At 60.6% G+C, this 27,241-nt stretch overlaps 2 protein-coding genes across 6 annotated transcripts in view; both read left to right on the top strand.

The window, feature by feature from the left end:
- RNF213 (ring finger protein 213) overlaps positions 1 to 11,399 on the top strand; it is a 99,325-nt gene extending 87,926 nt beyond the window's left edge. For all 5 annotated transcript variants that reach the window (XM_041727186.1, XM_041727183.1, XM_041727184.1 and 2 more), the window contains 12 exons: positions 740 to 920; positions 1,660 to 1,751; positions 2,366 to 2,617; positions 3,393 to 3,525; positions 3,834 to 3,917; positions 4,249 to 4,429; positions 4,545 to 4,746; positions 5,714 to 5,791; positions 6,340 to 6,534; positions 6,901 to 6,990; positions 7,094 to 7,272; positions 9,838 to 11,399. In XM_041727186.1, coding sequence (XP_041583120.1) covers positions 740 to 920; positions 1,660 to 1,751; positions 2,366 to 2,617; positions 3,393 to 3,525; positions 3,834 to 3,917; positions 4,249 to 4,429; positions 4,545 to 4,746; positions 5,714 to 5,791; positions 6,340 to 6,534; positions 6,901 to 6,990; positions 7,094 to 7,272; positions 9,838 to 9,991 — 1,821 coding nt within the window. In that variant the 3' untranslated portion in view covers positions 9,992 to 11,399. The remainder of the gene's footprint in view (positions 1 to 739; positions 921 to 1,659; positions 1,752 to 2,365; positions 2,618 to 3,392; positions 3,526 to 3,833; positions 3,918 to 4,248; positions 4,430 to 4,544; positions 4,747 to 5,713; positions 5,792 to 6,339; positions 6,535 to 6,900; positions 6,991 to 7,093; positions 7,273 to 9,837) is intronic.
- A 2,448-nt stretch (positions 11,400 to 13,847) lies between these two features.
- Positions 13,848 to 25,657, top strand: ENDOV (endonuclease V). The gene is made up of 9 exons (XM_041726625.1): positions 13,848 to 13,928; positions 14,992 to 15,163; positions 19,766 to 19,900; positions 20,154 to 20,193; positions 21,011 to 21,123; positions 22,270 to 22,338; positions 22,594 to 22,722; positions 24,369 to 24,442; positions 25,150 to 25,657. Exons 1-9 carry the CDS (start codon positions 13,873 to 13,875, stop codon positions 25,238 to 25,240), a joined length of 879 nt encoding a protein of 292 aa, XP_041582559.1. The 5' UTR covers positions 13,848 to 13,872; the 3' UTR covers positions 25,241 to 25,657.
- Positions 25,658 to 27,241: the final 1,584 nt, after the last annotated feature.

The raw sequence follows: 27,241 nt of genomic DNA on the forward strand, positions 1-27,241 counted from the left end.
AAAAGCCATTTATTTATTTTTTATTTTATTTACATTCAGTTTGCCAACATATAGTATAACAACACCCAGTGCTCATCTCATTGTGTCTTTTTTTTTTTAAGATTTTATTTATTCGGGGAGAGAGCATGCAGGGGAGAGGGGTGGAGGGAGAGAGAATCTCCACTGAGCACAGAGCCCGACACAGGGCTCAATCTCACGACCCTGAGTTCATGACCTGAGCTGAAACCGAGTGTCAGATGCTCAACTAACTGAGCCGCCCAGGCGCCCCTAAAATCCATGTTAAATGAGCACTCCACGTCTCGGGGTGCACCCGGGAGCAGAGAGGCTCCTGTAACCATGACGTTTACCTTTCCGGGAAAGAAAGAGCGTCCTGTGCCTCCTCTGATGAACCGTGAGAGCAAAATGTTGGGGCTCTGAGAGTTCTTTTTTTTTTTTTTTAGGTTTGTACACAGTATAGTAGGTTCAATGAGTTTGGGATGAGGCCGTTCCCATGTAAGCTTACAAACATGCATCTCGGGGAAGGAAGACAGGTTTTGTGCTGTGTGGTCTCGATGCATTAAGAACAGAGCCGTGAGGGTCTGTGTCGCGCTGACGATGTCGAGGGCAGCGGTCCCCAGGCCACGCCCCGTCTGCTCTGCCGCTCGTTTGATGCGTGCTCCGGCCACCTCACGAGCATCCTCCGAGGAGCCGCCTCTGGCTCAGCGCCGGCCCCCGACACACTAGGTCTTGTGTCTCACAGGCTGTGATGAACATCATCAAGCCTCCGGTGCGAGATCCCAGCGGCTTTCTGCAGCGGCACATCCACAGGGACCTGGAGCAGCTGGCAAAGACGCTGGGGAGGAGCGCCGACGAGGCCACCACCACCGTGCACCTCATGCTGTGCAGCCTCCTCCGCGGGCAGGGCCGCCTCTCCAGCTGGAGTGAGCACATGGGGCGCCGCGGGGGACAGGGGCAGGGCTCGCAGAGCCTGAGCCAGATAAAGGGAGCTGGGAGACGGGTGTGGAAGAGCCGATGGAAGGATGGCTCGCCCTTGCGTTTCCCCTGCGGGTTAAGACCTGAGCTAGCGGGGTCGTGTGCACAGGGGTGTTAGGGGCACACGCCGCGGGGAGGCTTAGCAGTTTCGGGTGCCCGCCTGCTGTGCTGTGCACCATCTCCGGGACGGGCCATGTGTGAGTCATCACTGGCCAGACACCAGTGTCTGGTAACTTATTGAGACGTGTGCTCCTTGGACCCCTGGCCTGTCTGTGGGGCCTTCTGCTTTTCCTGAGGACGTGGCTGCCCGGGCTGCCTGACCGTGTTGACGTGTCCACGGTTTGCTGTGTGAAAACGTGGGCTGCAAACCCTGGTGGTCACTGAGCTAAACCGAAATCCATAGGCAGGGACGCTCCGTAAGGTAACTTAGGAAAACGGTTCTGAGTGACGGCATCAGGAGTGACTTGGTTTTCTTTTTTTTTTTTTTTTTTTTCTGTTTCTTCTCAAAGATCATGGGGTTGGTGGGAACAGCAGGAACCATTTCTAAATACTCAGGTTAATTTAGGAAGAGGCGCCCCACCCGCCCCTGGCCCTGAAAGGGTGCGTGATTTCAGTGTCACCTTTAGGTCGTGTTCACGGAGCTGCCGTGGTTTCCGTTCCTTGGGTAACTCACATGTTCCCTCGTAGGGCCTCCCTGTTTCAAGGCAAACCTGGAGACCCGAGAGCAGAGAAACAGCTGGGAGAAAGCCATGCAGACCCTCCTTCTCCCTGAGCTGGAGGTACGCGGCGGCCGGCGGCCCTGCTGGGAGCCTGCAGGCGGGTGTCCCGGGTGTGTCGCAGGCGCTCGGGCCAGCGTCCCTCGCGCAGGTGCTGTTGAGGGCTCTGGCCGTGCCCCAGCCCAGGGCTGAACCCCCGGACACTCCACTGTCCTGCTGTCCCTGCGTCCTCCGCCCCTGAGGCCGGGCAGGCAGGTGGAGGGGTTACTCTGAGTCCAGGAGGTGCAGGCGGCTCTCGCTCCACCACCTTTTACAGCAGGATGTGGGAGCAGCAGACAGACAGACAAACTCTCATGCAGATACCCGCCAAAAATGTGTGATTAGTCCCTCCTCTGTCAGATAAGAACAGTACTGAGAGTTTATGAGCCCAACGGGAAGTAAAAGTCAGTAAAAGATCAGGCTTAGATCACAGGCCTCTGAATCTCCTGTTTGGGGAGACAAAGTCTGCACACAAGGAGCTTGTAAGCGGTCACGATGGACACAGCCAGTGCGACCACCTGCTAGGGCGCTGGGCCGCGTAGGGCAGACTCCCCAACTGGCCCGCTGCTGAAGCCGTGGGGTGTCCAAGCCCACGTGAGTGGCTCACCTCGGGGCCCCCGGGCCCTTCTCTCGCCCAGCACCTGGAGAAAGCCCTGCTGACGGTCACTGCCAGCATCAGCCAAGATGAACGGATCAGCTCCAACCCTGTGGCCAGAATCGTGTACAAGGACCCAACAGTCTTCCTGCCCCACCTGCCCCAGAAGAGCGTGTTCCACTGCTCTAAGATGTGGACCTGCAGGAGGAAGGTCACCGTTGAGTACCTCCAGCACATTGTGGAGCAGAAGAACGGCAAAGAAAGCGTGCCCATCCTCTGGAAGTTCCTGCAGAAGGTAAGGCTGCCCCGCTGTGACCACGCGCCCACCTGTCCCCGGTGCCAGGAGCCCCCGGCCATCCGTGAGTGTCAGTTGAAGGAAGAAGCGTTCATCAGGAGTGCATGACCAGGATCAAATGGCCCCAAACCTCCCCTGTTCCCAACCTGGCCTTGGGGCACGGGGGCAGTGCGGTGAGCCGGTGCCGTCGTCGGACGGCAAACACGGCCCGGGTCAGGCTGGTCTGCCCCAGTCGGCTGCCGGGCTGATCCCCTCTGCAGTGCGTTCCCAGTCCAGCAGAAGTGTCTGTCGGCGGTGAAAGGGCGGGAGCTCCCGTGGACAGGGTTTCCCAGGTCTCCCATGGAAGCGCCAGTCCCGTTCCGCTGCAGATGCTTGGGTCCCATCCTCAGACAACACGCAGCGGCCTACGTTCCCGGCCCTTCTGCTCTCGGCAGATTCTCTGTGCACCCAGCCCCTCCCAAGGGCTCACGACGCCGACTTCTTTCACAAGCTTTTGGCAAACCCACGTGAGGTGTCGGCCCCACGAGGGCAGGGGCTTAGTCCTGTTCACGCCTCCATCCTCGGAGTGCAGGATGCTCGGCGAGCGGGTGGCGGGCTCTTGTGAGGGACACAACGGCCTCGCCCCCCGTCCGAGCAGCCCGACGCAGCGTCACGTGACCCAGCACGTTGCCCAGACCACGGGCAGACAAACACGGGTCCTGAGCCAGCCCCAGAGTCTCCCCAGGGACACCTTCTAGGTGAACTAACACATGGCCGGGCCGTCTTCCCTCTCCAGGAAGCAGAGCTGAGACTCGTGAGGTTCTTGCCTGAGATCCTGGCCCTGCAGAGGGACCTAGTGAGGCGGTTCCAGAACGCTTCCGACGCCGACTACCAGTCCATCCGATCCTTCATTAACAGCCACCAGGGAGGTACGGCTCTGCCCTAGTGAGACGTCGGCTCCCCAGTGTTTGCGGACCTGGCGATTGCCGCAGCTGGGTCGGGCGGGTGCCGTCGGGGCTCCAGGTGCTACACGCCGTGGGCTTTTAGGGCAAAGCGGCCGGTGCGTGAATCCCGCCAGCCCGCCAGAGGCTGTGCTTCGGCCACACCCGCTGCCCCGGCTCCAGCCCCGGGAGCGCCATGCGATGCTCCTCTCCAGAGCTTGGGGTGTAGTCACTTGGACCTGACGGGGCAGGTGTCTTCCACGGGGATCTCAAGAAGTGTTTTTTTTGTATGACAGATGGGTTGAAGCAGTTGTTTCACAGAAGAATCCAGATCTTTCTGTCAACTTGGAATAAGCTGAGGAGATCACTGCAGACCAACGGTAGGCCCCACGCCCCCTGCCTCCCGCCCAGCTCTGCCGTGCGATCCCACGGCGCCATGCCCCATGCGTGTCACCTGTGACCCTCTGGGTGGAGGCAGCTGGGACCCACAAAATGACCTACCGGGAGGAATAAATCCCTGGTCACCTTGGGTCTGTCGATACGGACTCAGGACGGGGTTGGGAACGTTGGACGCCAGTCAGGGGGAAGGCGGAGCCATCAGGTGTCCCCGGCTCCAGCCCTGTGGCTGCGAGGTGTCCGCTGCCCTGCGAGTGGCAGCCAGACGGGGCCGGTGGGGGGGCCTCTCTGCTCAGAACACCCTGTCCCGCGAAGGTGAGATCAAGCTGCCAGACAGCTACTGCAGTGCCGACCTGGACATGGACACCAACTTCGAGGTCATCCTGCCGCGCCGCCGCGGCCTGGGCCTCTGTTCCACCGCCTTAGTCAGCTATCTGATCAGCCTGCACAACGACATGGTCTACGCCGTGGGAAAGTTCTCCGACGAAAACAACAGGTGAGCGCCCGCATGCCCGCAGGGCACAGGGCACACGTGAGCCCCTGGGTCAGGCTCTGGGGGGCCGCATGTGCACGGGGCACACTGGATGCTGAGACTCCGCGTCATCCCCCAGCTACTCCGTGGACGCCTCTGAGATCACAGACCTGCACATCATCAGCTACGAGGTCGAGCAGGACCTGATGCCGCTGATCCTGTCCAACTGCCAGTACCAGGTGGAGCAGGGCAAGGAGACGCTGCAGGAGTTCGACCTGGAGAAGATCCAGCGCCAGGTCACCGGCCGCTTCCTCCAGGGCAAGCCCAGGATCACCCTCATGGTGAGGCGGACCCCGGGCTGGTCACTGTGTTGGTGCGTCTGTTCTGGGGAAGTCGGCCCGGGTGTGGCTTTCGTCCCACTCGTGGTTTCTGAGCGAGGCAGGGTGGGGATGCCTGTGCAGCCCCGTACTCCCCCAGAGGCCGTGCCCCCGGCTCTCCCGAGCTGCTCCCGGGCCTCCATCCCCCTCGTCTTCAGGTCCCAGCAGACCGGTTGTTGGATCTCTCCCCCGACAGCCCCTGGCGGCTGCACCTGAGCTCTCCTCTCCCCGGGCAGCCTGTCACCCGGCTCCACGGCCACCCCATGTAGCTCCCGCTCCCTGCACCCATCCCTACTGTGACTACCACGCAGCCCCCACTGCTCCCCTTGGCGGTCGGTCCCCGGCGGGCATCCCGGGGGTGCAGGGTAACACCCACGCTGCTCGTCAGGCCTGTCTCCGGCCACTGCTCGCAGACTGCGTGGACTCCTGTGACCTTGCGCACCGGACTGCCCTCCTCCCCTGCACACACTGTGCACCCATCATGTCTCTCCCTTTCGTTTTCTCCGGGCCAGTGTTGTTCCTTCTGGGCCCGGTGGAGACCTTGTGCATCCGTGAGCCCCCTCACTGCCCACAGTTAGGCCCTGAGCTGCGTGGGCACGGAGTCACGTCAGCTCGCGCTGCCCTGTCCCAGGCCGTGGCCCGTAGTGGTTGACCGAGTGCAGCAACCAGAGGCCCCCACATTCCTGCTCTCCCTGGCGCCTCGCAAGCCTGCAGCGCTCTGCGTGCTGGCATCTGCGTGGCCATCGAGGCGAGGCCCGGGCCCTGCATTTCTGTTGGCGCAGACCTGGGGTCAAATGCAGATGGCACACGGCAGCAAGCGGCACTCTCTGCCCGGTGACGCGCAGGACAGCACGGCGTTGCCGTGGAGTTACTGTGCAGGAAACCCCACGGCGGATTCCATTTCCAGAGACTGTTTTCTTTCTCAATTTAGGGAATACCCACTCTGGTGTACAGACGTGACTGGAACTATGAACAGCTCTTCATGGACATCAAGAACAAAATGCTACAGGTGATCGCAATGCACCTTATCATTTGCGTGATGCTTCCGCCTGAATCGTGGTGCTTTCCTCCTGGGGGGACTGCTGGGCCTCGCTCGGGCCTTGGCCGGGAGCACCACGGGGTGGCCTCCCTGAGCTCCCTGAGTCCGCCGCCCTTTCCAGGGCGCAAGCAGGACAATCAGCCAAAGCGTTCCTGCTGAAATCCTGGCTAGCTTCTCAGTGATGACGTCACGCCGGGTAGGCTGACGCACAAGGTCCAGAGAACTTACCTATTCCTGGCATTTGGATTCCCATGTGTGGAGTGTGTGTGTGGTGTGTGTGCGCGTCCACGTGAATATCCCCACAAAACTGTTTTGAGGGCTCTGTGACTTCGGTCTGTGTCTGTAAAGAGTCCGGAGTACCGCTGCCACTTAGGAGTCCCGACGTGTTAAATGTCATTATGGTTCACGGGGTCGTCCCACCTCGTGCCCTTGCCAGCGAAGAAGGTAAGCGGCGTTGCCAGGTAGCGATGTGCGGGTAGCCCCAACCGTGGACCCCTGTCCTGCCTTTGACTCCCTAGAAACCCCTCCCCAACGCGACCATCAGCTCCATCCGTGGACAGCTGCCGTCCTACAGCGATGGCTGCAAGGCTCTGTCTGTCATAGAGGTCACTCTGGGGTTCTTGAGCACGGCCGGCGGCGACCCCAACATGTCCTTGAATGAGTACGTCCAAGACATGCTGCGCATGGGCGACCAGGCAGAACTGGTACTAAAGGTGGGTCTTGGTTGGGGCCCTCCTGCTTCCTGTGGGGTTGGTGCCATGGTGGGGGCCACGGACCACACTCTGGGGCCAGAGGCAGAGACGCACCTGCAGCGCGAGACTCTGACCAAGGCACGTGGCAGGTGGGCACCCCCTCCGCCCCCCTGCAGCACTGCAGCCACCTGCGGCCACCTGGCTCTCCCGAGACGCGGCCTGAGGTGGGGATGGGGGGGACACTCTGGAGGTGAGGCCGTGGCCGGTGGTAGGGTAGGGAGGCATCTGAGGGTCGAGGAGCCGAGTAGCGGGGGAGCAGAAGCGCCGCCACACCCACCTGTTCGCGCTCAGCCCCACGTCCTGTTCAGGAGCCCGTTGCTCTTGCAGGCCTTCAACAGATGCCAGCTGAAGCATGCCATCGCCCTCTGGCAGATCCTGTCCGCCCACAGGTCGGAACAGCTGCTCCGCCTGCAAAAGGTGAGCACAGCTCCACTCCCACCGCACCCGCACCTGCACCCGCACCTGCAAGGGCGCTCCCCCTCCCCCCAGCTCCTGCTGCCTCCCTCCTGCTGTGTTCTAGGAGCCCTTCAGGGATATTAGCAGCCGGTACAAAGTTCGTCTCAGCCCAGAAAATGCCAAGTGTCTCAGCACTTTCCTGAATCAGACGGACCTCGACGCCTTCCTCCTGGAGCTCCATGAGATGATGATCTTGAAACTGAAGAGCCCCCAGGCCGAGGGCAACTTCAGACCTGAGTGGAGGTACGTAGGGGTGCGCAGGTGTCCCGCGGTCCATCCCGTGATCTTTCCCAGACGGGGAGGGGGACCCGCCTCACCTCAGGAGCCCTGCGCCCTGCTGTTTTACCCACTCCGGGCACCCCACGGGCTGGCCTCTGGGGTTTGCTCTCTGTTGGGTTTTTTTAAGTAATTACAGAAATCCTATATTCTTGTTATAACAAGTGTACTTAGGTCAGAGATGTGCATTTTATTTATTTTTCTTTTTTTTTTTATCGAAGTGTAATTAATGTAATGTTATGTTAGTTCCGGGTGTAGAATGTGGTGATTCAGCAGTTCTGTATGTTACTCAGTACTGCTCAGGCTACGAGTACTCGTAATCCCCTTCACCTGTGTCACCCGTCCCCCCACCTCCCCTCTGGTGACCACTGGTTTGTTCTCTGTACTTAAGAGTCTGGTTCTTTTGTTTGTTGGTTTCCTCCTTTTTTCTTTATCTGATTTGTCTCTTAAACTTCACAAATGAGTGATATCACGCGGTACTTGGTTTTTTCTGACTTCTCTTAGCATAACATCCTCTAGTTTGATTCACGTCGTTGCAAATGGCAAGATTTCATTCTTTCTGATGGCTGGGTAATATTCCTCGTCTTCTTTATCCATCCATCCGTTGATGGACACCTGGGCTCTCTCCATAGTTTGGCCACTGTGGACATTGCTGCTTAACATTGAGATGCAGGTGCCACTTCAAACCACTACATTTGGATCTTTGGGGTAAATCCTTAGTAGTGCAATCGCCGGGTCATAGGGCGGCTCTATATTCAACTTTTTGAGGAACCTCCATACTGTTGTCTACAGTGGCTGCACCAGTTTGCATTCCCACCGACAGTGCATGAGGGTTCTGTTTTCTCCCGAAACCATAAAATTCCTAGGAGAGATCCCTGGGTGGCGCAGCGGTTTGGCGCCTGCCTTTGGCCCAGGGCATGATCCTGGAGACCTGGGATCGAATCCCACATCAGGCTCCCGGTGCATGGAGCCTGCTTCTCCCTCTGCCTATGTCTCTGCCTCTCTCTCTCTCTGTGACTATCATAAAAAAAATTTAAAAAAAGACATATATCTAAAAAAAATAAAAAAATAAAATAAAATTCCTAGGAGAAAACATAGGCGGTAGTTTTTCGACATTGGCTGTAGAAACATTTTTCTAGAAATGTCTGCTCAGGCAAAGGAAACAGAAGCAAAAAATAAACTATTTGGACTACACCAAAATAGAAACTTTGGCACAGCAAAGAAAATCATGAACAAAAGGCAACCTATGGAACGAGAGGTTTTTGCAGGTGACACATCTATTGGGGAGTTAGTACCCAAAACATATAAAGAGCGTACATAACCCAACACGAGAGAGAGAGAGAGAGAGAGAGAGAGAGGAGAAAGATGTGCATTTTAAACTCGATAGAAAAAGCCACACCTGGGCAGCCCAGTGGTTTAGCGCCGCCTTCAGGCCAGGGCACCATCCTGGAAACCTGGGATCGAGTCCCACATCGGGCTCCTCGCATGGAGCCTGCTTCTCCCTCTGCCTGTGTCTCTGCCTCTCTCTGTGTGTCTCATGAAAAAGTAAATAAAATCTCTAAAAAGAGAAAGCCACACCAACATACAGTATATGAGAATACCCAACACTAGATACTCTCCATTTTGGCCAATCTATTGGCCAAAAACAGGTCTCATTTTCACTTGTATCTTCCTATTTCCTAGATATTTTCCTAATGTATCTGCTAGTTTTGTATCTTCCCCTGAATTATCTCTTGACATCCATTATGTTTCTTTCGGGCTATCCTTCCTCATCCTCTTAAAAGATTTAAGATTGACCTCGTATTTGTTATGTTACAAATGCTCTCCCTCAGTCTTGAATTTCAAGGAAGCCAGACCTGGTAGCTTCTTTGTATAAGGACTAGGAAAATGCACCCACCAGGGTCGTCCTCACCCCCCGGGTGCGAAGTAGCCTGCCATACTTTGTCTTGTACAGTTATGGTCTCGTGCTGTACGCGGGCTCTGTTGACCGGTTTATTTTTTATGTGTGGTGTGAGGTAGGGACTTACCACTCCTGTTTTCCTACATGGATGGTCCAATCCCAGTGCTCCTCGCCAGCACGCTTCGTATTTGCAGTTTCTTCCATCGTGCTGTCTGGCACACATATGCACACATTTGTATTCTTTGAACATATTCAACGAGTCTTTACTCTCCTGGACTTTTAGTGTAGAGGACAAAGACCCCTTTCCTAGGGAATTTAGCATCTTGCTAACCGAAAATATGAAATGGAATACAAGCTTTTTTCGAATGGCGAAGCTGCGTGCTCATAAGGCAGGTCCCATTCGTGGAGTGCCTAAGGGGACGGGACCCGGCGGCCACCAGGGTCAGCTCCATTCCGGGGTGTTTGTGTGGCGCGGGGTGGGGAGCAGCAGGTGTGTCCTGGACCCCCAAGCCCCGGCCCTAGGCCCTGCTCAGGCATTCAGTCGTTGGTTGGACCCAGGGACGAGCGCTAAGGCTGCCCTGGCCTTCCAAGGGACAGCGCCTAACCTTCTGGCTCTTTCCTTGGCTTTTCAGCCTGAGAGACACCCTAGTAAGTTACATGGAAACCAAAGACGGTGAAATTCCTCCTGAGCTAGAGTACCAGTTCCCAGAGGAGATCCTGCTGAGCAACTGTGTCCCCGCCTGGAGCCTGGCTGTCGGGCTGAAGCGGGCTCGGCAGGCGAAGTAGAGCCCGCCCTGCTGGCGACCGGGGACACGGGCTCCTCCGTCCTCCGCCCCGGCGTGCTGTGCCCTGCGCCACGCCGCTCCCAGAACAGATGCGGGGTCCTGGCCTGCCTCACCTCCCTCCCGGGGCTGGGGGCACTGCCGGGAGGGGAGGCCTGGGGGCCCCCGCAGGCCGACCCAGGGCGGGGAAGCAGCGTTCTTGGTTTTGCTTCCGTTCTCTCGCTAACGCACCCTACCCGCACGGGGAGAGTCCCGCTTGCTTCTTCCTTCCATTCCTCGTTTGCACAATGAAGAGCCTGGAGTGACGGCCAGATTTGCTTCTGACTCTAGAGATTTTAAATTCCAAATGAGAGTTTATCAGTTAAACTTGGATCAAAGGCATGCTTCCGGCATTCTCATGGGAACTTCTGGACGGTCCAGCCTCCTGCTAAATATACGCGTGGTCTTGACATGGTCTCAGTGTCCCTGACGTGGGACTCTCCGGTCCCTCCTCTGAATCTCAGCCACGGCATAGAAACAGACTCAGAACACAGAACCCGCCAAGTTTCTGAAAAAGGAAAAGACTAGCCAACCAGCTCTGATCCTGTGCCTTTCGTACTGAGAGTTGGGTCTCTCTTGCACAAGGTCCTCGGATACTTGTGGCCTCCGGACGGTCTCCTGCTCCCAGGTGGCTCAGCACCCATCGGCACTGGGACGACTGCTGTGGACAAGTCACAGGCAAATGTCTTCGGTTTACATTCTGAATGAGTTAATGACTCCATCAACTTGAAACCGGGTCCTCGGGGGGAGAGCTGCAGGAGCGGAAAATGCCGCCAGGACCGCTGGGACTCTGCAGCCACAGTGGAGGAAGCCTCAGGCCGAAGAAACTGCCCCCCACGCTCCTCGGGGTCTGATGAAGGGGATGCACGGGAATCCAGACCCCTCAGAGATTAACCTGATACAACATCCATTTGCACCGAGTAAACTAGGATTGCTCGGATTCTAGACTATGCACAGGTACCCCCCCACCTTCCACCGGGGTTGCCCATTTCGTGGACCAAGGGCGTGGGGGGACTTCTTCAGGTCCTCGACTCGCACTTGGAATTCCTTTGATACCTCCAAGTTGGGACGGAGCTGGCGTGCCATCAGGTGCTGCTCTGTGTCCTCACCGTGCCACACCTTACCAGGGGAGTCCGGTGACAATCTTGTGCTATGAAGCTTTTTTTTTTTTTTTTTTTGGCTGGGAATTTCCCCCCTACTTTTATGAAAGGTTTTTTAACTATTTTGTTTTGTATGCTATGCTTTCAAAGCCTTAACTGTCTTATCTAGCGTTATCTCATTTGTACAAGAATACACTGGTGTAGCACAGGCAAACGTAAATTTTATTATACTTGTCATACTTGTTTTCAATAAACTTGAGTTTTGCTGCTAAAGAATCCTCCTCTTTGAGGGCAGAGCTTCTATTTATGGCAAGTAGACATCAACTCAGCTTTGGGGAATAAAGGTTTTGAGAGGGTTTTTTTTTTTTTTTTGTGAAAATGAACTAGTAGACGCATCCATAAGAGTGGAAGGTTCCAAAAACAAAATGCACTCTGCATTTGATGGCATGAATACAGGGGGTTTACTGTATGTTGGCAAATTGAATTTAAATAAAAAAATTAAAATAATAATAATAATAATAAAACAATTGTCAAATTAGGTTATTGTGGATAAAAAAAAATAATGAACATCTAATATAATCTTGAACTCCAAAACAAATTAAACTGTGGTAAGTATCCTTTGTTTGAGAAATTAGTAAAGCATGTTGTATATTTGGAAAACTTTATCTGAAAAGATTCAAATAAAAACAGCTCAGTGGCTTTTTAAAAAAAAAAACATTTTTTTTTTAATGTACTATGGTGCAGAACGTGGGCGGTAAATGTTTGTCGGGACACAAGAGCAGCAGAGCTCGGGGTCCACTGTTGGCCCCCGGTCCCCAGGCGCCAGGCTCTGGGGCAAACACGTTGGCCTCGGCCTCAGAGTAAACCCACCCTCCCTGCCTAAGACATTTTCTGGAAGACAGCAGTGCGCCCGCTGACACGTGCTAACCGGGGTGGGAACAACGGTTCCGCCTCGGTAAAAGGAAATAAAGACGCAGAAGGGAGAGACACCCGGGTCGCTCAGTGGGGTCGCTCAGCGGTTGAGCGTCTGCCTTGGGCTCAGGGCGTGACCCCGGGGTCCTGGGATCGAGTCCTGCATCGGGCTCCCTGCATGCAGCCTGCTTCTCCCTCTGCCTCTCTCATTAATAAATAAAATATTTACAAAGATATAGGCAAGGGATAGGCAGTAAGCTCCCAGCTGGAGTGCTAAAATACCACTTTAGGGAGGAAATTGCATGTTTTCTTCTGAACAGAAAGGCTCGCCCCGTGGAGGACCTGTGGGCTTCCAGAGGGCTTGCCCCTGAGGTCACACGGCTCTTCTTCCCGCCGGATGTTTCCAGCCCACCCCGGGGGTCCCCTGCCCCCTTTCCCTCCTCCTCCTCCTCCTCCTCCTCCTCCTCCTCCTCCTCGTTCCCATCTCCCAATCGTGTCCACCCGCCTGGATGGTTCCAGCTCCTTCTGCTTTCAGCCCAGGCAGAAACGGTCGCTAGGCGGGTGTGACTCCCCCGTAAGTCACCGCCGATCACTGTCTCCTGTGTAAGACCTTGGTGTGTGTGTGTGTGTGTGTGTGTGTGAACGCTGTGCCTCGTGTCCCGGGGCTGCGGGATTTCCTCATCTGTTAACGGAGCCAGCGTGGGACACGCCGGGGGTTCCCGGATTCAGGCAGCACCGTCCAGGCCCATCTCGGTCGGTCACTAAATGAAGCTCGGGCGCCAGCATCGCGAGTCCCCGTTGACACTGGAAAAGCAGCAAAACCAGAAAAGAGCAAATGCTGAGCTCATGGTGTCAGGGTCCTGGGGACAGCAAGACCCCGCTTCCTTGTGAGGTGGGAGCCATCTAGGCCTAAGGGGAGGGAAGGGGAGGGAAGGGCTCTCCGGCCTCCCCAGCCCCGCCTCCCAGCCTGCGCCCTGCCCCGCGGCCAGCCTGATCCTGAGTGTGCCCAGCAGTCCCGGGTCCCCCGAATGCCAGCGCCCGGGCCGCCGTTCTTGCCCCTGCCCTTCTCTGAATCCCCCCAGCATATTAACCGTGGGCCAAATGCCTCACTGGCCGCCTTCGGTGGGGCGGCCTTGCCTACCCCAGGACCCTGACACGGCTGCACCCTTGGCCCGGCTCCCCTTAGCCATGCCCCAGAGGCCTCCCCAGGGCGTCCGCCTCGCGCAGCTGCGCCCCAGGAGGCTGCAACCCCGCGTCCAGCACAGGCCCTGGCACAGGCGGCAGGGCCCAAGTATTCACTCAGCTGAGGAGCTTAGGGCTTCCAGTCCATGTTCCCACGACCCCGGAGTCTGGGCCCGCGGGGGCTCCGTCCTGCTCTCAGGAGGTCACCGAGGTCACCGAGGTCCCCGGACCTAAAGTCACTGTGCTGTGGGCCGGGCGATGCCCGGAGAGAGAATGGCAGGACGGAAGGTCAGTCCCGTTGCCCGAGTTGTGCACTGCACACCGCGCTGGGGGGGGCGGGCCCTGCCCAGGCCGCGAGGGCTCGCAGTCCCCGTCTGTCCCCGCGAGGGCTCTGCCCACGTGACCCCGGGAGCGCTCGGCCCCCCGGCGGGCGGGCGCCCCCCGCGCGGCCCTGCTGCAGGGGCGAGGCTGGGGGGCAGCGGGGCCCAGCGAGCCTCCCGCCGGCAGGCGGCGGCGTCCCGAAGCCTCGCCGACCCCGCGCCCCCGCCAGCCGCGCCAAGGCCGCGAAGACCGCCAGGCGCCTGCGCGCGGGCCGCCGGAAGTGACGCCCGATGGAAGCGACGCAACCGGAAGGAGCCCTTGGGGCCGCGCCATGGCGCGGGAGGCCGCGGAGAAGCCGCCGGAGGAGATCTTGTCGCTCTGGAAACGGTAATGGGGCGGGCTGACTGCCAAGTTGCGGGGGGCTGGAGCGGCTTTGGGGCTGCGGCGGGCCCGACCCGCTTCCGGCGCGCAGAAGAAAGGGCCTTCGGGAGTTGTAGTCTGCAGGGTCGGCGGCGCTCGCTTCCGGCGCCGGGTCTGGGCGGGGGTTGGGGGAGGTAGGGGTGAGGCCGCGCAGGGGCGTCCCCGGGAAGGGAGGGCTGAGGCCGCGGAGGGGCGTCCCCGAGGCCGGCTCCCCAGAACGTAGGGGTGAGGCCACCGAGGGGCGTGCCCGGGAAGGTAGGGGTGAGGCTGTGCAGGGGTGTCCCCGGGACGGTAGGGGTGAGGCTGCGCAGGGGCGTCCCGGAGGCCGGCTCCCCAGAACGTAGGGGTGAGGCCGGGGGGGGGGGCGGCATCCCTGGGAAGGTAGGGGTGAGGCCGCACAAGGGCGTCCCCGGGAAGGTAGGGGTGAGGCCGCAGAGGGGCGTCCCCAGGAAGGTAGGGGTGAGGCCACAGAGGGGCGTCCCCAGGAAGGTAGGGGTGAGGCCACAGAGGGGCGTCCCCAGGAAGGTAGGGGTGAGGCCACAGGGGCGTCCCCAGGAAGGTAGGGGTGAGGCCGCGCAGTGGCGTCCCCGGGACGGTAGGGGTGAGGCTGCGCAGGGGCGTCCCCGAGGCCGGCTCCCCAGAAGGTAGGGGTGAGGCCGCGGGGGGGCGGCGTCCCTAGGAAGGTAGGGGTGAGGCCGCGCAGGGGCATCCCCGAGGCCTGGCTCCCCCAGAAGGTAGGGGTGAGGCCGCACAAGGGCGTCCCCGGGAAGGTAGGGGTGAGGCCGCACAGGGGCGTCCCCGGGAAGGTAGGGGTGAGGCCGCACAGGGGCGTCCCCGGGACAGTAGGGGTGAGGCCGCACAGGGGCGTCCCCGGGAAGGTAGGGGTGAGGCCGCACAGGGGTGTCCCTGGGAAGGTAGGGGTGAGGCCACGCAGGGGCGTCCCCCGAAACTGGGAGTGCCCTAGGAAAGATCCGCAAGCCCTGCGGACCGCTCGGGGCCAGGAGGCCACTGGACATGTGTCTGCCCTCAGGGAGCAAGCTCAGCTGAAGGCCCTCCTCGTGGAGCAGGACACGGAGGCGTGGCAGCAGGACCCCGCGTTCTCAGGCCTGCAGAGGGTCGGGGGCGTGGACCTGTCCTTTGTGAAGGGCGACAGTGCCAGCGCCTGTGCCTCCCTGGTGGTGCTCAGCTACCCTGAGCTCGAGGTAACCCCGCGGGGGCCACCCTTCCCTGGCGTGGGCTGCATTAGTGAGAGAGGCGGGGCTGGGGGACCAGCGCCCACATAGAACTCTGCTTCTCCTTTTGTAGGATTTCCTCATTAGGTTGGGAAGCCTTTGAAGAAAAAAGGGGGGCAGTAGAAACTAAAAGAGATTCCGTGAATTAGAATCTGAATTGACTCACGTCTTTATTTTTATTTTTTTTTAAAGATTTTTTTTTTTAATTTATTCATGACAGACACAGAGAGAGAAAGAGAGAGAGAGAGAGGCAGAGACACAGGCAGAGGGAGAAGCAGGCTCCATGCACGGAGCCCCATGTGGGACTCGATCCCGGGACTCCAGGATCGCACCCTGGGCCAAAGGCAGGCGCCAAACCGCTGAGCCACCCAGGGATCCCTGACTCACGTCTTTGCTTCAGGCTAATTATCCTCTTGGGCCTTCCCACGTCAGTGACCCCACAGCGACACGTCCTGAACTGCCCGGCCTGGAAACCTCTGTATCCCCAGAGATGCGTTCACACATGGGGTCCCGCTCTGTCCCACACTAGCCCCGTTTATGCGCCTCCTAAATATTGCAGGAATCTGGCCCCCTGTCTGCATCCTCGCCTCCACTTCCCTGGCTATGCCCCTGTCACCCATCCTGCAGGGGACAAGTGGAGTTTTCACTGGGTTTCCTGCCTTCAGGATCGCCCTCTGTGGTGCCTTCTCCGTGCTGCCCGCAAGTGATTCTCCTAGAAAGTAAATGTGACCACGTCACCACCTAGTTCACTTGAAACATTTCAGTGCCCATTCTGTGGGGTTGAACTTGCTAATAAGGGTAAGGACCCTTTGGGATCTGACCCTACTGAGTGTAAAGCTGTAGGTGTGACTCACCAACCCCCATTCCCCACCCCAGAGTACTTCTTCAGATTCCTCAAACGTGCCATGCTGTATCTGCCTGCCTGACCTTTGCACTGATGTTTCTACTCCTGGCCAACCCTTGCTCACTTCTCAGGTCCCCCAGTGAGCGCCCCCCTCACCCCGCAAGACCAGGAGTTACTCAGTACCCTCTCTTTCCTCTTTATTGCACTGGATGGAATTGGTGGGTGTGTCTCCCCTCCCAGAATGTGAGCTCCACGGTGATAGCAACCGTATTGCCATGTCCACCAGCTGTAGCCTTGGGCACCTAGCTCAACGCCTGCCGTAGAGAAGGCACCCAGACACGCAGACCAGTCAGCAGTATGCCTGGGACTCGTTGGGGGACCACAGTCCGGGAAGCCTGGACTAAAGAAGTTGACGAGGAAACCTTTGCTCTGCTGCTCAGAGTTTCACCCTCCCTGTCCTGTTTGCTCCCAAAGGCAGCGTGTTCCTGCTGGTGTCTCTCCACTTTACTTGGAAGACCCCATTAGTCAAACTCAGCAAAAACATACCGAGCGCCCGCTGCGTGCTAAGGGCTGGATATAGGGTCTTAGTGGATCCAGAGTCCCTGCCCAGTGTGTACGATGGCCTCGGGGATAAGCCACAGCCTCGGGAGCCAGACTGCCTGCGTCCCTACCACCCGTCTGCCCCTCCCACTTCACCCCCACTCCCAGGCCTTCCACTTCCTCTTCTAACTCGAGGATGGTGGTACTGTTGATAGCTCCACTGTGAGGGATGAATGGCATCACCCATGGAAAGCAGTTGGCACATTGTAAGTCCTCAAAAAATAGATGTTAGCTGTTCTGAGGACACCTTCTCCCTTCTCAAGACAGTTCACGTACTCCCGCGTCTGTTGTCCTGGCTGCAGGATTAGCCACCTCTCCTCCCTGTCCGTGGTCTCCGTCTCATGCGGTGCTTCTTCCGTTGTATTAACAGTTACCGCACTGACTGGGTTCTCAAGGGTGGGGTGATCCTGTATTCCTCTTGTGACCCCGGCACAGAGCAGAGTGCCTGCCCCTGGGATGGGGTCAGCGTTCGTCGTCCTGTGCTGTGGGAGCTTAGACTGGGCAAGGAGCTTGGACGGAGTGTGGTGCGGAGGCTCCTAAAAGCCTGATCACAGGTCTGCCCCCATCAGTCTCCTGAGTTGTGTTAGAGATGCAAACCCCATAGGTAGACCCAGAGACAGAAAGTAAATGCCTGGTTGCTGAGGGCTGGGGAGAGGGGTGGATGGGGTGTGCCTGCTAGCGGAGGCAAGGTTTATTGGTGCTGTGGGGCATCAGATGGTTGTACGGCTCCGTAAATAAAAACGTTGAATTATACACTTCAGGTGAGCTCTATAGCAGTAAATTGTACCTCAATAAAGTTTAAAGTATGTATATATAGATTCCAGAGCCCCAACTCATTTCCAAAAAAAAAAAAAAAATCTCCAAGCGTACAACCTGGAAATCTCTTCAGCAAGCGTCCCTGTGATCAGAGTAGAGCCGGGGTGGGAGGCCCTGGTGCGCCTTCTGTGTGGCCAGGAATCCCGTCCTCAGCACCCCTCATGAATGGGGGCCACACAACAGCCCATCCCATGGTCGGACACCTGGTTGGTGTGTCCTCCGCGGGAAGCTGAAATGTTTGTGACCTGTCGATTGTGCCTCGGGCAGCGGAGTGCAGACCCGCCTTCCTGAACGTCCACCCTTCCATCATCTGGACACCGCTCTGTGCTTCGTCTGTGTGGTCCGCTGTGTCCTCAGAGGCTCGCCCATGTGCTGCTGGGCCTCTGGCGTGCCCGCAGTCAGCAGGTCCGTCTTTGCAGCAGGCGCCGGCATTGAACTGAGCCGCACCTGAGTTCGTTGGGCCGCAGTGCACCGAAGAGACGGGGTATTTCGGGGCCACGTCACCGACTTAGGGTGAGACCTGCAGATCTTCTCGGAGATTACTGACCATCCGGATCGTGCCCACACACCCATCACGCAATTGAGGTTTTTCGCTTTTTCCCGATGTTTAACTTCAAAATACATTGAAAGATATGGATACATTGGAAGAATGACACGTTGAACACCGTACACTCTGCTTAGATCCAGCTGTTGCCGATGGATGTCGTATTTTGTGCCTGTGTGTGCACGCTGAGGGATCCGCAGGTGTCTCCCCAGGTGCTGACAGCTCACCTGGGGGCCCCCCGACAGGCCTGTCCTGAGGCACCTACATAACAGCAGACCTCGCGACCTGCAGCACCTCCAGAACCCTGCCCGTGTCCCGTCTCCCCGGTCGCCTCGAGCTGGTCCTGCTCTCTGGGGAGTAAGGTCGTGGGAGGGGGTCAGTGCATGTCCCCTGCTGCTGTGGGGTCACGTGGGCTTGGGGCAGGGGGTGCCCAGCGTGGCACCCGCTTCCTTTCCTCCTCTTCTCTCACTCACCCTGAGCTGACGGTCGAGGGCCCAGGGCCCTTTCTCCCAAGCTCACGGCTGCCTCTGACCATGTGGAGTCACCTTTCCTTTTCTCTGGAACGTTGCTCGGATGGAGGCTCCTACACACTCTCCACGCGCTCGGCCCCGCTGCCCTGGTTTCCCCTTCAGTCACGCGCTCCGGCCATCCGTCTGTCCGTGTTTTTGTTCGTGTCCGTCCCTGGTGTTTGGGGTTTGCCCGCGCTCCCCCCGACGTTTAGCTTGGGCCGTCTACCCCGCCGCGCCGCCCGTGGGCAGCATGTGTTTGTGGAGCTGTGAGCGTGGGCCGCCGCCGTCCAAGGACACGCAGGGAGTCATGTTCACGCAGGCATGTGGAGGCCGGCCCGGGTGGCACCCCCGCCGGTGCCGTCCTTGCCTGCCATGGTCCCCGCCTGTCCTCGCCCGGCCTGGACCTGCAGCTGCCGCACCCTGGCTGTCCCGTGCCCCGCAGGGAGGCCACGCAGCTCTGTGTGCCCCGGGCCGGGTGTCTGCGGGGCTCTGGCACCTCGGGTTTCTAGAATCTCTGCGGGCAGGTCAGACGTGAGCGGCCGCGACGATGTGAGAGGCCACACCGGAGTGCGTCCCCATGGGGTTACCCTGCCGTGGGCGCCACCGCCAGCTGCCGGGCTCTTCTCCCTGGGCCGCGGTCGGCCGAGGCCCCACACGCTCTGGGGCCCTGCGAGGCGCCCAGGCTGCCCCAGCCCCCGCCCCCGTGCTCGGCCGCAACGAGGGAGCTTCAGGTGGTGGTTTTGGCACCCGGCTGGCTCCGGCGGCCTCACTGCCTCTTTGACACTCGCCTGTCCCTCGGGACCCTTTCTCTTTCACACTGTCTAGCTCTGAAAGCCGCTTGTCCTTTTCTGGATTCTTTGAAATCTCCCTTCGTAGAGCCGGGGTTGCCTTTCGTGCGGTTGTAGGCCCTGTGAAGACCCGGCCTCTCCTCCCCCGAGTCCCCGCTCATGGGCAACAGTGACATCCAAGCCCTTGCTCTGGTGGCCCACACGTGCCTCTTGCCCTTTGTCTTCCCTGAGCCCCCCGATAGGCAGGTACGCGGTGGACAGAGGGCGCCCCAGGAGGAGGGCCTGGTGCAGCGGGTGTGCGGGCACCTCGGGAGGCTGCAGGCTGAATCCCCGGTGGATCACCTTGCCACCAGATAGGCGAGGATGGAGGTGGTGGGCCTGGGGGCTGGGGAGGGGGATGGCCGCAGCAGCAGGCCTGAGGGACAAAGGGCCGAGGCTGAGCCCACCCGTGACCTGGATGCCCGGCCACAGGTGGTGTATGAGGACTGCAGCATGGTTAACCTGACGGCTCCCTACATGTCGGGCTTCCTGGCCTTCCGAGAGGTGCCCTTCCTGGTGGACGCGGTGCAGCGGCTGCGGGAGAAGGAGCCCCACATGGTGCCCCAGGCAGGTACCCCGACTGCAAGAAGGGCCCTCGGTTCCGCCCAGGAGGGACGACCTCCGCGGCTGCATCCCCCACTGCACGGGGAGACCTCTGACCTCCCTGGGAAGATGTACTTTGACCTGGAGGGGAGGGAGCAGAATTTCTCAAAAGCCGCCTGTCCCGGGAGTGGCCATCCCAGACTGTTTGCTGCAGGATTCCCTGGCCTGACGGGCGAGGGCCATTTGGCTGACTGACTTTCCCCTGTGGCTCTTCCAGGTCCTCTTTGTGGATGGAAATGGGGTTCTCCACCACCGAGGTAATCCTGCTCCCAACAGACAGGGCCCAGGAGGGGCCGGTTCTGACCCGTCCTCCCAGAGTGTGCGCACCCGCCCAGGCCCCTCTGCTGCCAGCCGAGCCCCGGCCGCACTTTCTGGCCTTGACTTCGTTGTCGGGCTCCCGGCCAGCAGAGTCCCGCTTCCTGTCAGCCCGCCTCCTTCCTGCCTGCCCAGCCGGCACCCTGACCACCGCCTCGCTGGCCTGTCCGACGGGCTGCCCACTGAGTGGTGACAGGCCTTCTACCAAAACCGTTCCCCGCTGACACCGAGAAGCTTGCACCCAGCTGGGCACTGGGACGCCGGCTCCGGAGAGTGACCGAGGGAGAGGGGAGCTCTCACCCTCCGTCACGGGCCTGGGCGTGGGGCCACAGGGGGAGCTGGGCAGGCTGGTCCCGGGACCGCTGGGCGCCCACATGCGCACTGCCTGGCGGGAGCCCCAAGTGTGTGTCAGGAGGGTGACACAGAGGCCTGATGGCAGCTGCCAAAGAAACAGGAGGATAGAAAGTGCCAGAAAGTGGGAGGAGAACTGGGGTGAAGTATCATGAGCTAATCGGGCTCCTGACCTCGCCAGGAGGAAGGAGCGTCTTCCACCCCAGCCCGACAATCGTGAGGTTGGGACAGGGGGCCGCGTCCACTGTCGAGCTCGCTCTCCCAGGCCTGTCCCGGCCCTCAGTCTGCCCACAGGCCTCTGTTTACCTGGGGAGACTCGGCGGGTTCTGATTTGCCCTCCGTCTCCACAGTCTCTAGCCTGCTATGCTCGCTGCCCCTCCAGCCCAGCCTCACCCTCTGCCCCTGTAGGCTTCGGGGTGGCCTGCCACCTTGGCGTCCTCACGGACTTGCCCTGCATTGGGGTGGCCAAGAAACTCCTGCAGGTGGACGGGCTGGAGAACAACGCCCAGCACAAGGAGAAGGTGAGGGATGGGGCGACGGCCTGCCCGTGGGGAGGGCAAGAACAGGGCCTGGGGGGCACGCAGCTCGGACGGCCCCAGTGACCTGCCCCGTACACACCTCTGGTCCAGCCCTGGCCTGCTGGCGTGCTCCTCACCATCCTGGCTCCCTACCTCTCTGTGCGTGCTCTGTGTCTCCCGTGGGTCGTGGGGCACGACCGCAGACTGCCAGCGTGGAGGAGTAGCCGCCGAGCTCCCCCAGCCTCCAGGGCATGTGCTCGCCTCCCCATCGCCACTGCCTTTGTGCTGCTGTGGCACCTCCTGTAGGGGAAGGGCCTCCAGTTACTAGGCACAGGGCGTCTGGGAGCCCGCGTGGCCCTCTGTGCTTTTCCCCGCCCCCAGCGCAGGGCCTGCAGGACGCTGCTGCCCAGCCTGCCTCGGAGCTTCCTTGCCCCACCTTCTCCCAGCATCTCCCTCGTTTGGCCTCAAGACTGGCACTGGGAATGGGACACCCCACTCTAGAGAGACCCGGGGACACATCCGGCTCTACCGCTGGGTGGCAGGCTCGGAGAACAACGATCACATCTGTCTCATTCCTCCAGGCAATGCTGTGTCTGCACAGAACAGTTGTTGGTGGAGTTGACGGGGAGCCCAGAGCAAACTTAGGAGGCTTCTGAGTCACTCAGTGGACTAATGCTCGCCCCTAAAAGACTTGTTGGGTCGAATCAAACATACTCCAATTCCTCGCAGGAGACAAAGCGGCAGGAAGTGGTCCTGGCCCGAGGGGAGCACCTGTGTGTCCACCAGCCAGGCAGGGTGGGCGCTGGCCAGGCCTCCGTCCCCGCCTGGCACCTCCACCCTTAGCACTGTGGCCTGGGTGGGCTGCCTGCCGCCCCTTCTCCAGGCCCTGCGATTCCTCAGCCACAGAACAAGGAGGGGAGAACTGGGTTCCGAGGGCCTGGTCAGGGTCAGGTGGCGCCGGGATGGCCTCCTGGACGCCGAGTCCGCTCGCAGGACAGCCATTAGGCTGCGTGGCTTTGCAAGCAGCGGCTGCAGCCCATGTGCAGACCTAAGCTCTTCCCCTCCTTGCCTAGCGTCCGACTCCAAAAACACAGGCCTGCCCTTCACCGAAAAAAGACTTTTTCCATGCTTTCTCTTCCTGCTTTCTAGATACGACTTCTACAGGCTGAAGGAGACACCTTTCCTCTGATAGGAGGCTCTGGGACTGTCCTGGGCATGGTGAGTGGCCAGCGGCCCGCACCCCAAGGAGGCGCACCCACAAACATGCAGGCACTTGTTCGTGTGCACCAGACCCTGTCCACCTCCCCCTGCCACTCCGACCCACACAGGGTGTGCCCAGTGCCTTCAACCCCCGCGCCACCACCCTCAGCTGTGCTGAGGGGACCTCTGGGCTACACTTGCCGATGTGTCATCTGTCCTGGAGCTCCCAGGGCTTGTCTCTACTGTGCTCTGATTTTGCCTTCCTTGTCCTAGGCCCTGAAGAGCCACAGCCACAGCAGCAAGCCCCTCTACGTCTCCGTGGGCCACAGGATAACCCTGGAGTCCGCTGTACGCCTGACCCAAAGCTGCTGCAGGTTCCGGAGCCCGGAGCCCGTGCGCCAGGTGGGTGGGCCACGTGCACCATCTGCTCCCCCCTCAGCATGAGCACCTGTGGGACGCCCTAGAGGGTGACCAGAGTTCATCCTGGGGCCCTGCCCTGCCCGGGCTCCGTGGTCCACTGTGCTCCTACATGCCACTTCAGCCTCCTGCACCCATTCTGGGGTCATCAGGAGCCTCAGCTGGTGGCAGCTCATCCCTGCCAGCCCCCAGCTAGCCCTTCAGGGCCCGACCTGCCCAGCAGCCTGGGAGGGAGCCCCCTGCAGGGCTGCAGGCAGTGCTGAGGAAGGCTTGTGTTGGCACAGTCCTCAGGAAGTGGCAGGAGGTGGCCGTGCCGGGCCCCCAGCACCTAAATTGGCGGCGGGGGTGGGCAGGAGCAGAACTTTGGGGAACAGGTTGGCTCGGCTGAGAAAAACCTCAGCCTGTAGGAGATAGAGGTGAGCACAAGCTGCCCATGGGCCTGCGTCGGTGGCCTGGGTGGGGACCGGGCATCAGCAGTCACGGGTGGGTATGTGTCCCAGAGAAGCCATGGAATGAGCACCCGTGAGGAGCCCTCCTCAGCAAGAGACCAGTCCGAGGAGGGGCAAAGGTGGCCCAAGGACCTGCATTTGCAAAGGCCCTAGGGTGGGAATGAATCTCAGCAGGAAACTCAGGAAAGTGTGGCCGGAGCTAGGCCGGGGTAGTGCAAGCCCACAAGCAAGGCTTCCCCACAGGGACCTGGGTGTGAGTCACAAGCAGAGGTTCTGTGGGTGGCTCAGAGGAGCCAGGGGAGCCCATCTAGAGGAGGTGCTGGTTTGTGCCGCCCAGGCCTGGAGCCCAGGTTCCTGCTGGTGCTGCGGTAGGTCAAGAGGGCCAAGGGCCTGGAATCCTCCCCCTACGGTGCCCCGGTACCTGCTGCCTCCCCCGTGTCCCCACAGCCTGTGCTGGGTCAGCTCGACGTTGCTGGGCCCCGGGGCCCACTGCCTGGAGAGAGCGGGTGCAACAGGGCTCAGCACGGGGGTGATGCACCCCCACCCCTGCCCCTGCTGCTCACAGCCGCCACTGCCTCTGGGGGCCGGGACCTTCCCCCGCTGCTGGTGTGCAGGGTGGCCTGCAGGTGGCAGCAGCAGCCCGCGCGTGGCTCTGGCTCTGGCTCGGGGCCCTGGGGCCCTGAGGCTCTCCAGGGGCTGGAAGGCCAGGCCTCTGGGGCGGTGCCTGGGGGTCTCTGCTCAGGCTTGAGCCCCCCTCCCTCAGGTCTGCCTCGATGCTGTCCATTCCAGTGACTTGGAAGAACCTTCCATCGACACTTCCCTGGGGGGCAGGGGGCACTGGTGCAGACCAGAGCCAGAGGGACAGGCCAGCTGGGCTAGGAGGACCCTGGGAGATCAGGGCTGGGGCACAAGCACAGCCCACGGAAGCGCAGGCCACAGACCCAGTGAGAGCCCAGCGGCTCCACTGGATCCTGGGGGGTGACCCGGGGCCTCCTCCTGAGCCTGTCCACTCAGGTCTTCAGGGACCTGCCATTGTGTCACCCCCGGGCCTCTGGTCCTTGTCCCAAAGGCTGGGCCGCAATGGCTGGCTGGTGTTACCTCTGTGGGCTCTCTGGGGAACAAGAGCGTTTCCGCCAGGCTGTCCAGGGCCCACCACCTCTCACAGAGCCACCCTCTCCCCAGGCTGACATCCGCTCTCGAGACTATATCCGCAGGACCCTGGGAAGCCCCAGGCCCCCCACACCAGAGCAAGAGAGGTGAGTTCTAGGGGCACTCGGTGGCACGGTGTGGGGCGATCATGGTGGGGCCGCCGACCCGTGGGGCCGATCGGGAGACGCAGAGTCCCTGGGGGTTGGCAGAACTGAGGCAGCAGGTGTGGCGCCTGGGCAGACTCCAGTCCAGCGGGAATTCCTGAAGCCCACCAGGGCTGCCCCCACCGGCCTTGTCCACTGCCTGCGCACCGCTGGGTCGTGGTCTCCACGGGGAGGCCGGGGGAGTCAGGTGGCCCCGGGCCTCGTCCTGGCTGCTGCGGTGGTGACGCTCTCTGGGCCTTGGTTTTCTTATCCGTGTGCCAGACGTAGTCGTTCGTGGGCTGGCAAGATCTGGTGGGAGAGCCTGGCCCGGATGGTCATGGCCGGTGGGGATGGTTATCTGTCCCTGGCCACGGCTTGCCACGAGACAGGTGCTGTGGCCCACTGTCCACGCTCCACGCAGACCAGGCCTGGCATTGACGAGTGAGCCCCAGAATGGTCACCGTCAGCTTTACCTACAGCTCCTTTCTCCGCACAGTCCGGGGCCGTCCTAGGCCCAGCTAAGCTCACGCAGGCGCAGGGCCTGGCCCCAGGAGCGCACACGGGGTCTGTGCCTTCTTGCATCAGCAGCAGCTTCCAGGCCCCCCGGGGAGCAAGGGGGACTGCGGGCCGCCTCTGCGTTTGATGCTGCCCCTCCTCGATGTCGTTACCAGGAGCCAGAAGCTACAGAAGCCAAAGTTGTGCCCCAAGGAAGGTTCGGAAGAGCCCGCAGGTGAGGGCAGCCCCCCCGAGGCCCACAGCTGAGGCCCGAAGACACACCGGAAAGCCCGGCAGCAGTAGGGGGTGCAGCGGTCACATGAGACTCCCAGCTGCCTGACGTCCGGCTCCTGCTCGGAGTCGTGACTGGGGGACGGCCCCCCATGGCGGGTGGAGCACCCAGGCCCCAGCGGACGCTGGCCGCACCACGCACGGGGTGGCAGCAGGCCTGCCCCAGCTTGGGTGGGCCCGGGGACTGCCCGTCCTGCTCCGAGGTATCGTCACGAGGCGGCCAAGAGCTCGGCCAGAGACCGCCCGCAGGAGACTGCCCGCTCGCCACAGAGCGTCAGACCTGGAGGGAGTGTCACGTTGCTTTCCCAAGAGCAGGAGAGGGGCGTTCAGTGTTCAGGGGGATTTTTTGGTGTTTTCTGTTTTTTTCTAAAAGTGCCCAGGTGGGCTTAAGACTGCCAGACTGCGTGTCCGTCCCTGGCCGCCCGTCCGTCTCCCCCTCGGCGCACACACCACCGCTTCCTTGGCTTTTGCTTTTTTATTTTCCAGGGCTCATTTTAAGTCAGCTCTTTCCCTGGTCTCCACCCCTGACCGGTCGGCCACACTGAGTCCCCTCCGCCCTGACCCAGGAGAGCACCCACTGGGGTGGCGGGGCACGGTCCCTAGCTGCCCTGCCCGTCTGCCAGCTCTCCTGCTGCTGGTTCGCTAGGGCACAGGGACACATGGGGCGGCCTGGGTGCCAGAGGACCCGCGCTGGTATCCGAGGGGTGGGGCTTGGGCCCTCTGCTCCAAGCAGGGGCTGTGAGGGTGGGCAGCCCCGTCTGGGAAGCCGGTGAGGCACGTCCACCCTGGGCTGAACTGCCATCAGCGTCCCCTCGCTGTGCCCCCCTTCTCAGCACAGGCCCCGCCTCCACTGTGGGGACGCGACAAGCCCCCCACCCAGTCCGGGTTGCGTGTCTCACTGTTGAGAGGCTGTGGGTGGGGGGTAGGCTCAGCTGCAGCCCCCAGGCTCCCTCCCCACGCTGGCATTCGCTGGGAAGTATGATTTCTTGCCACTCATGCTGTTTGTCAGAGCTGCTGGTCCCGGCTGGGACGGCCTGGGTCTCCACGCTCCCTGCCCCAGCACCTCCCTTCGGAAGTGAGCTCCTCTCTGGGGACCCAGACCCCCGGGAGCAGGGGGGGTGGGGGGCAGTGAGCGAGGCAGGCTGCAGCTCGGGCCAGCAGGGTGCTGGCCGCCGTCCCCTCTTGCTCCCACCAGGGAAGGCCAGGTGGCTGGGGGCAGGCACGTAGGGTCGCGGCCCCTGTTTGGGGCCTCTCAGTAGGAAGCAGGACTGCCCAGGACAGGTGGGGCTGTGGGGTGCCACCAAGATGCTCAGGGGCTCTCCTCTGGCCCAGTGGGGTGAGCAGGTCCCAGCATGTTCCACAGGGGCCCTCCAGGGACTCCTGCCCGTGGGGAGGACCAGGCTGGCTTCCATCCTCCTGTCCCACTCCTGCTGCCTCCACAGGTGTCCCCCTGGCACCTCCTCCTTTCTGAGCCTAGCTTTCGTTCCTCCCAATCCTGGGCCTGGGACTCATCGGGGCTGGGGTGTGCAGGGAGCCCCAGCTGTCCTCCTCAGCGGGACCCCGGGCCCTGGTGCTATGCCCCCAACTTCAGACCCTGCACCCCAGCGTCCTGACAGTGGGACTTCCAGCTCACCTCTGCCAAGATGGCCCTGTTCTCCCTGCTTTGGGACTGAGGCACAAGGCTGTCCCCCGGGGAAGTGTGACACAGCATCTGACGGAGCTCCGAGGTATGACCTCGCACTCGGGGCCTGCTTTCTCCCCGGGGTCGTAAGCGCCCCAGCTTGGGTGGGTGAGGTGTGAGGTTACATGTAGTCTCTCACCCAGCGGTGGACCCCGTTCCCCGTAAACAAACACATGGGAGTCCAGCACCCCAGCGTCTGTCCCGGGTAGGCCTCTGTGAGGTGTGAGGGGCACGGGGTCCCCGGGCACAAGCAGCCCCAGCGGGGCCCCTCCAGGGGCGGGTCACACGGCAGCTAA

The sequence above is a fragment of the Vulpes lagopus genome, chromosome 12, assembly GCF_018345385.1.
Source record: "Vulpes lagopus strain Blue_001 chromosome 12, ASM1834538v1, whole genome shotgun sequence".
NCBI lineage: Eukaryota > Metazoa > Chordata > Mammalia > Carnivora > Canidae > Vulpes > Vulpes lagopus.

Coding starts and splice junctions, on each gene's coding strand:
- ENDOV (XM_041726625.1), top strand. CDS start 13,873: ATGGCGCGGGAGGCCGCGGAGAAGCCGCCGGAGGAGATCTTGTCGCTC. Junction 21,124..22,269: donor ACGCCCAGCACAAGGAGAAG/GTGAGGGATGGG, acceptor CCTGCTTTCTAG/ATACGACTTCTACAGGCTGA. Junction 22,723..24,368: donor GCCCGGAGCCCGTGCGCCAG/GTGGGTGGGCCA, acceptor CCCTCTCCCCAG/GCTGACATCCGCTCTCGAGA.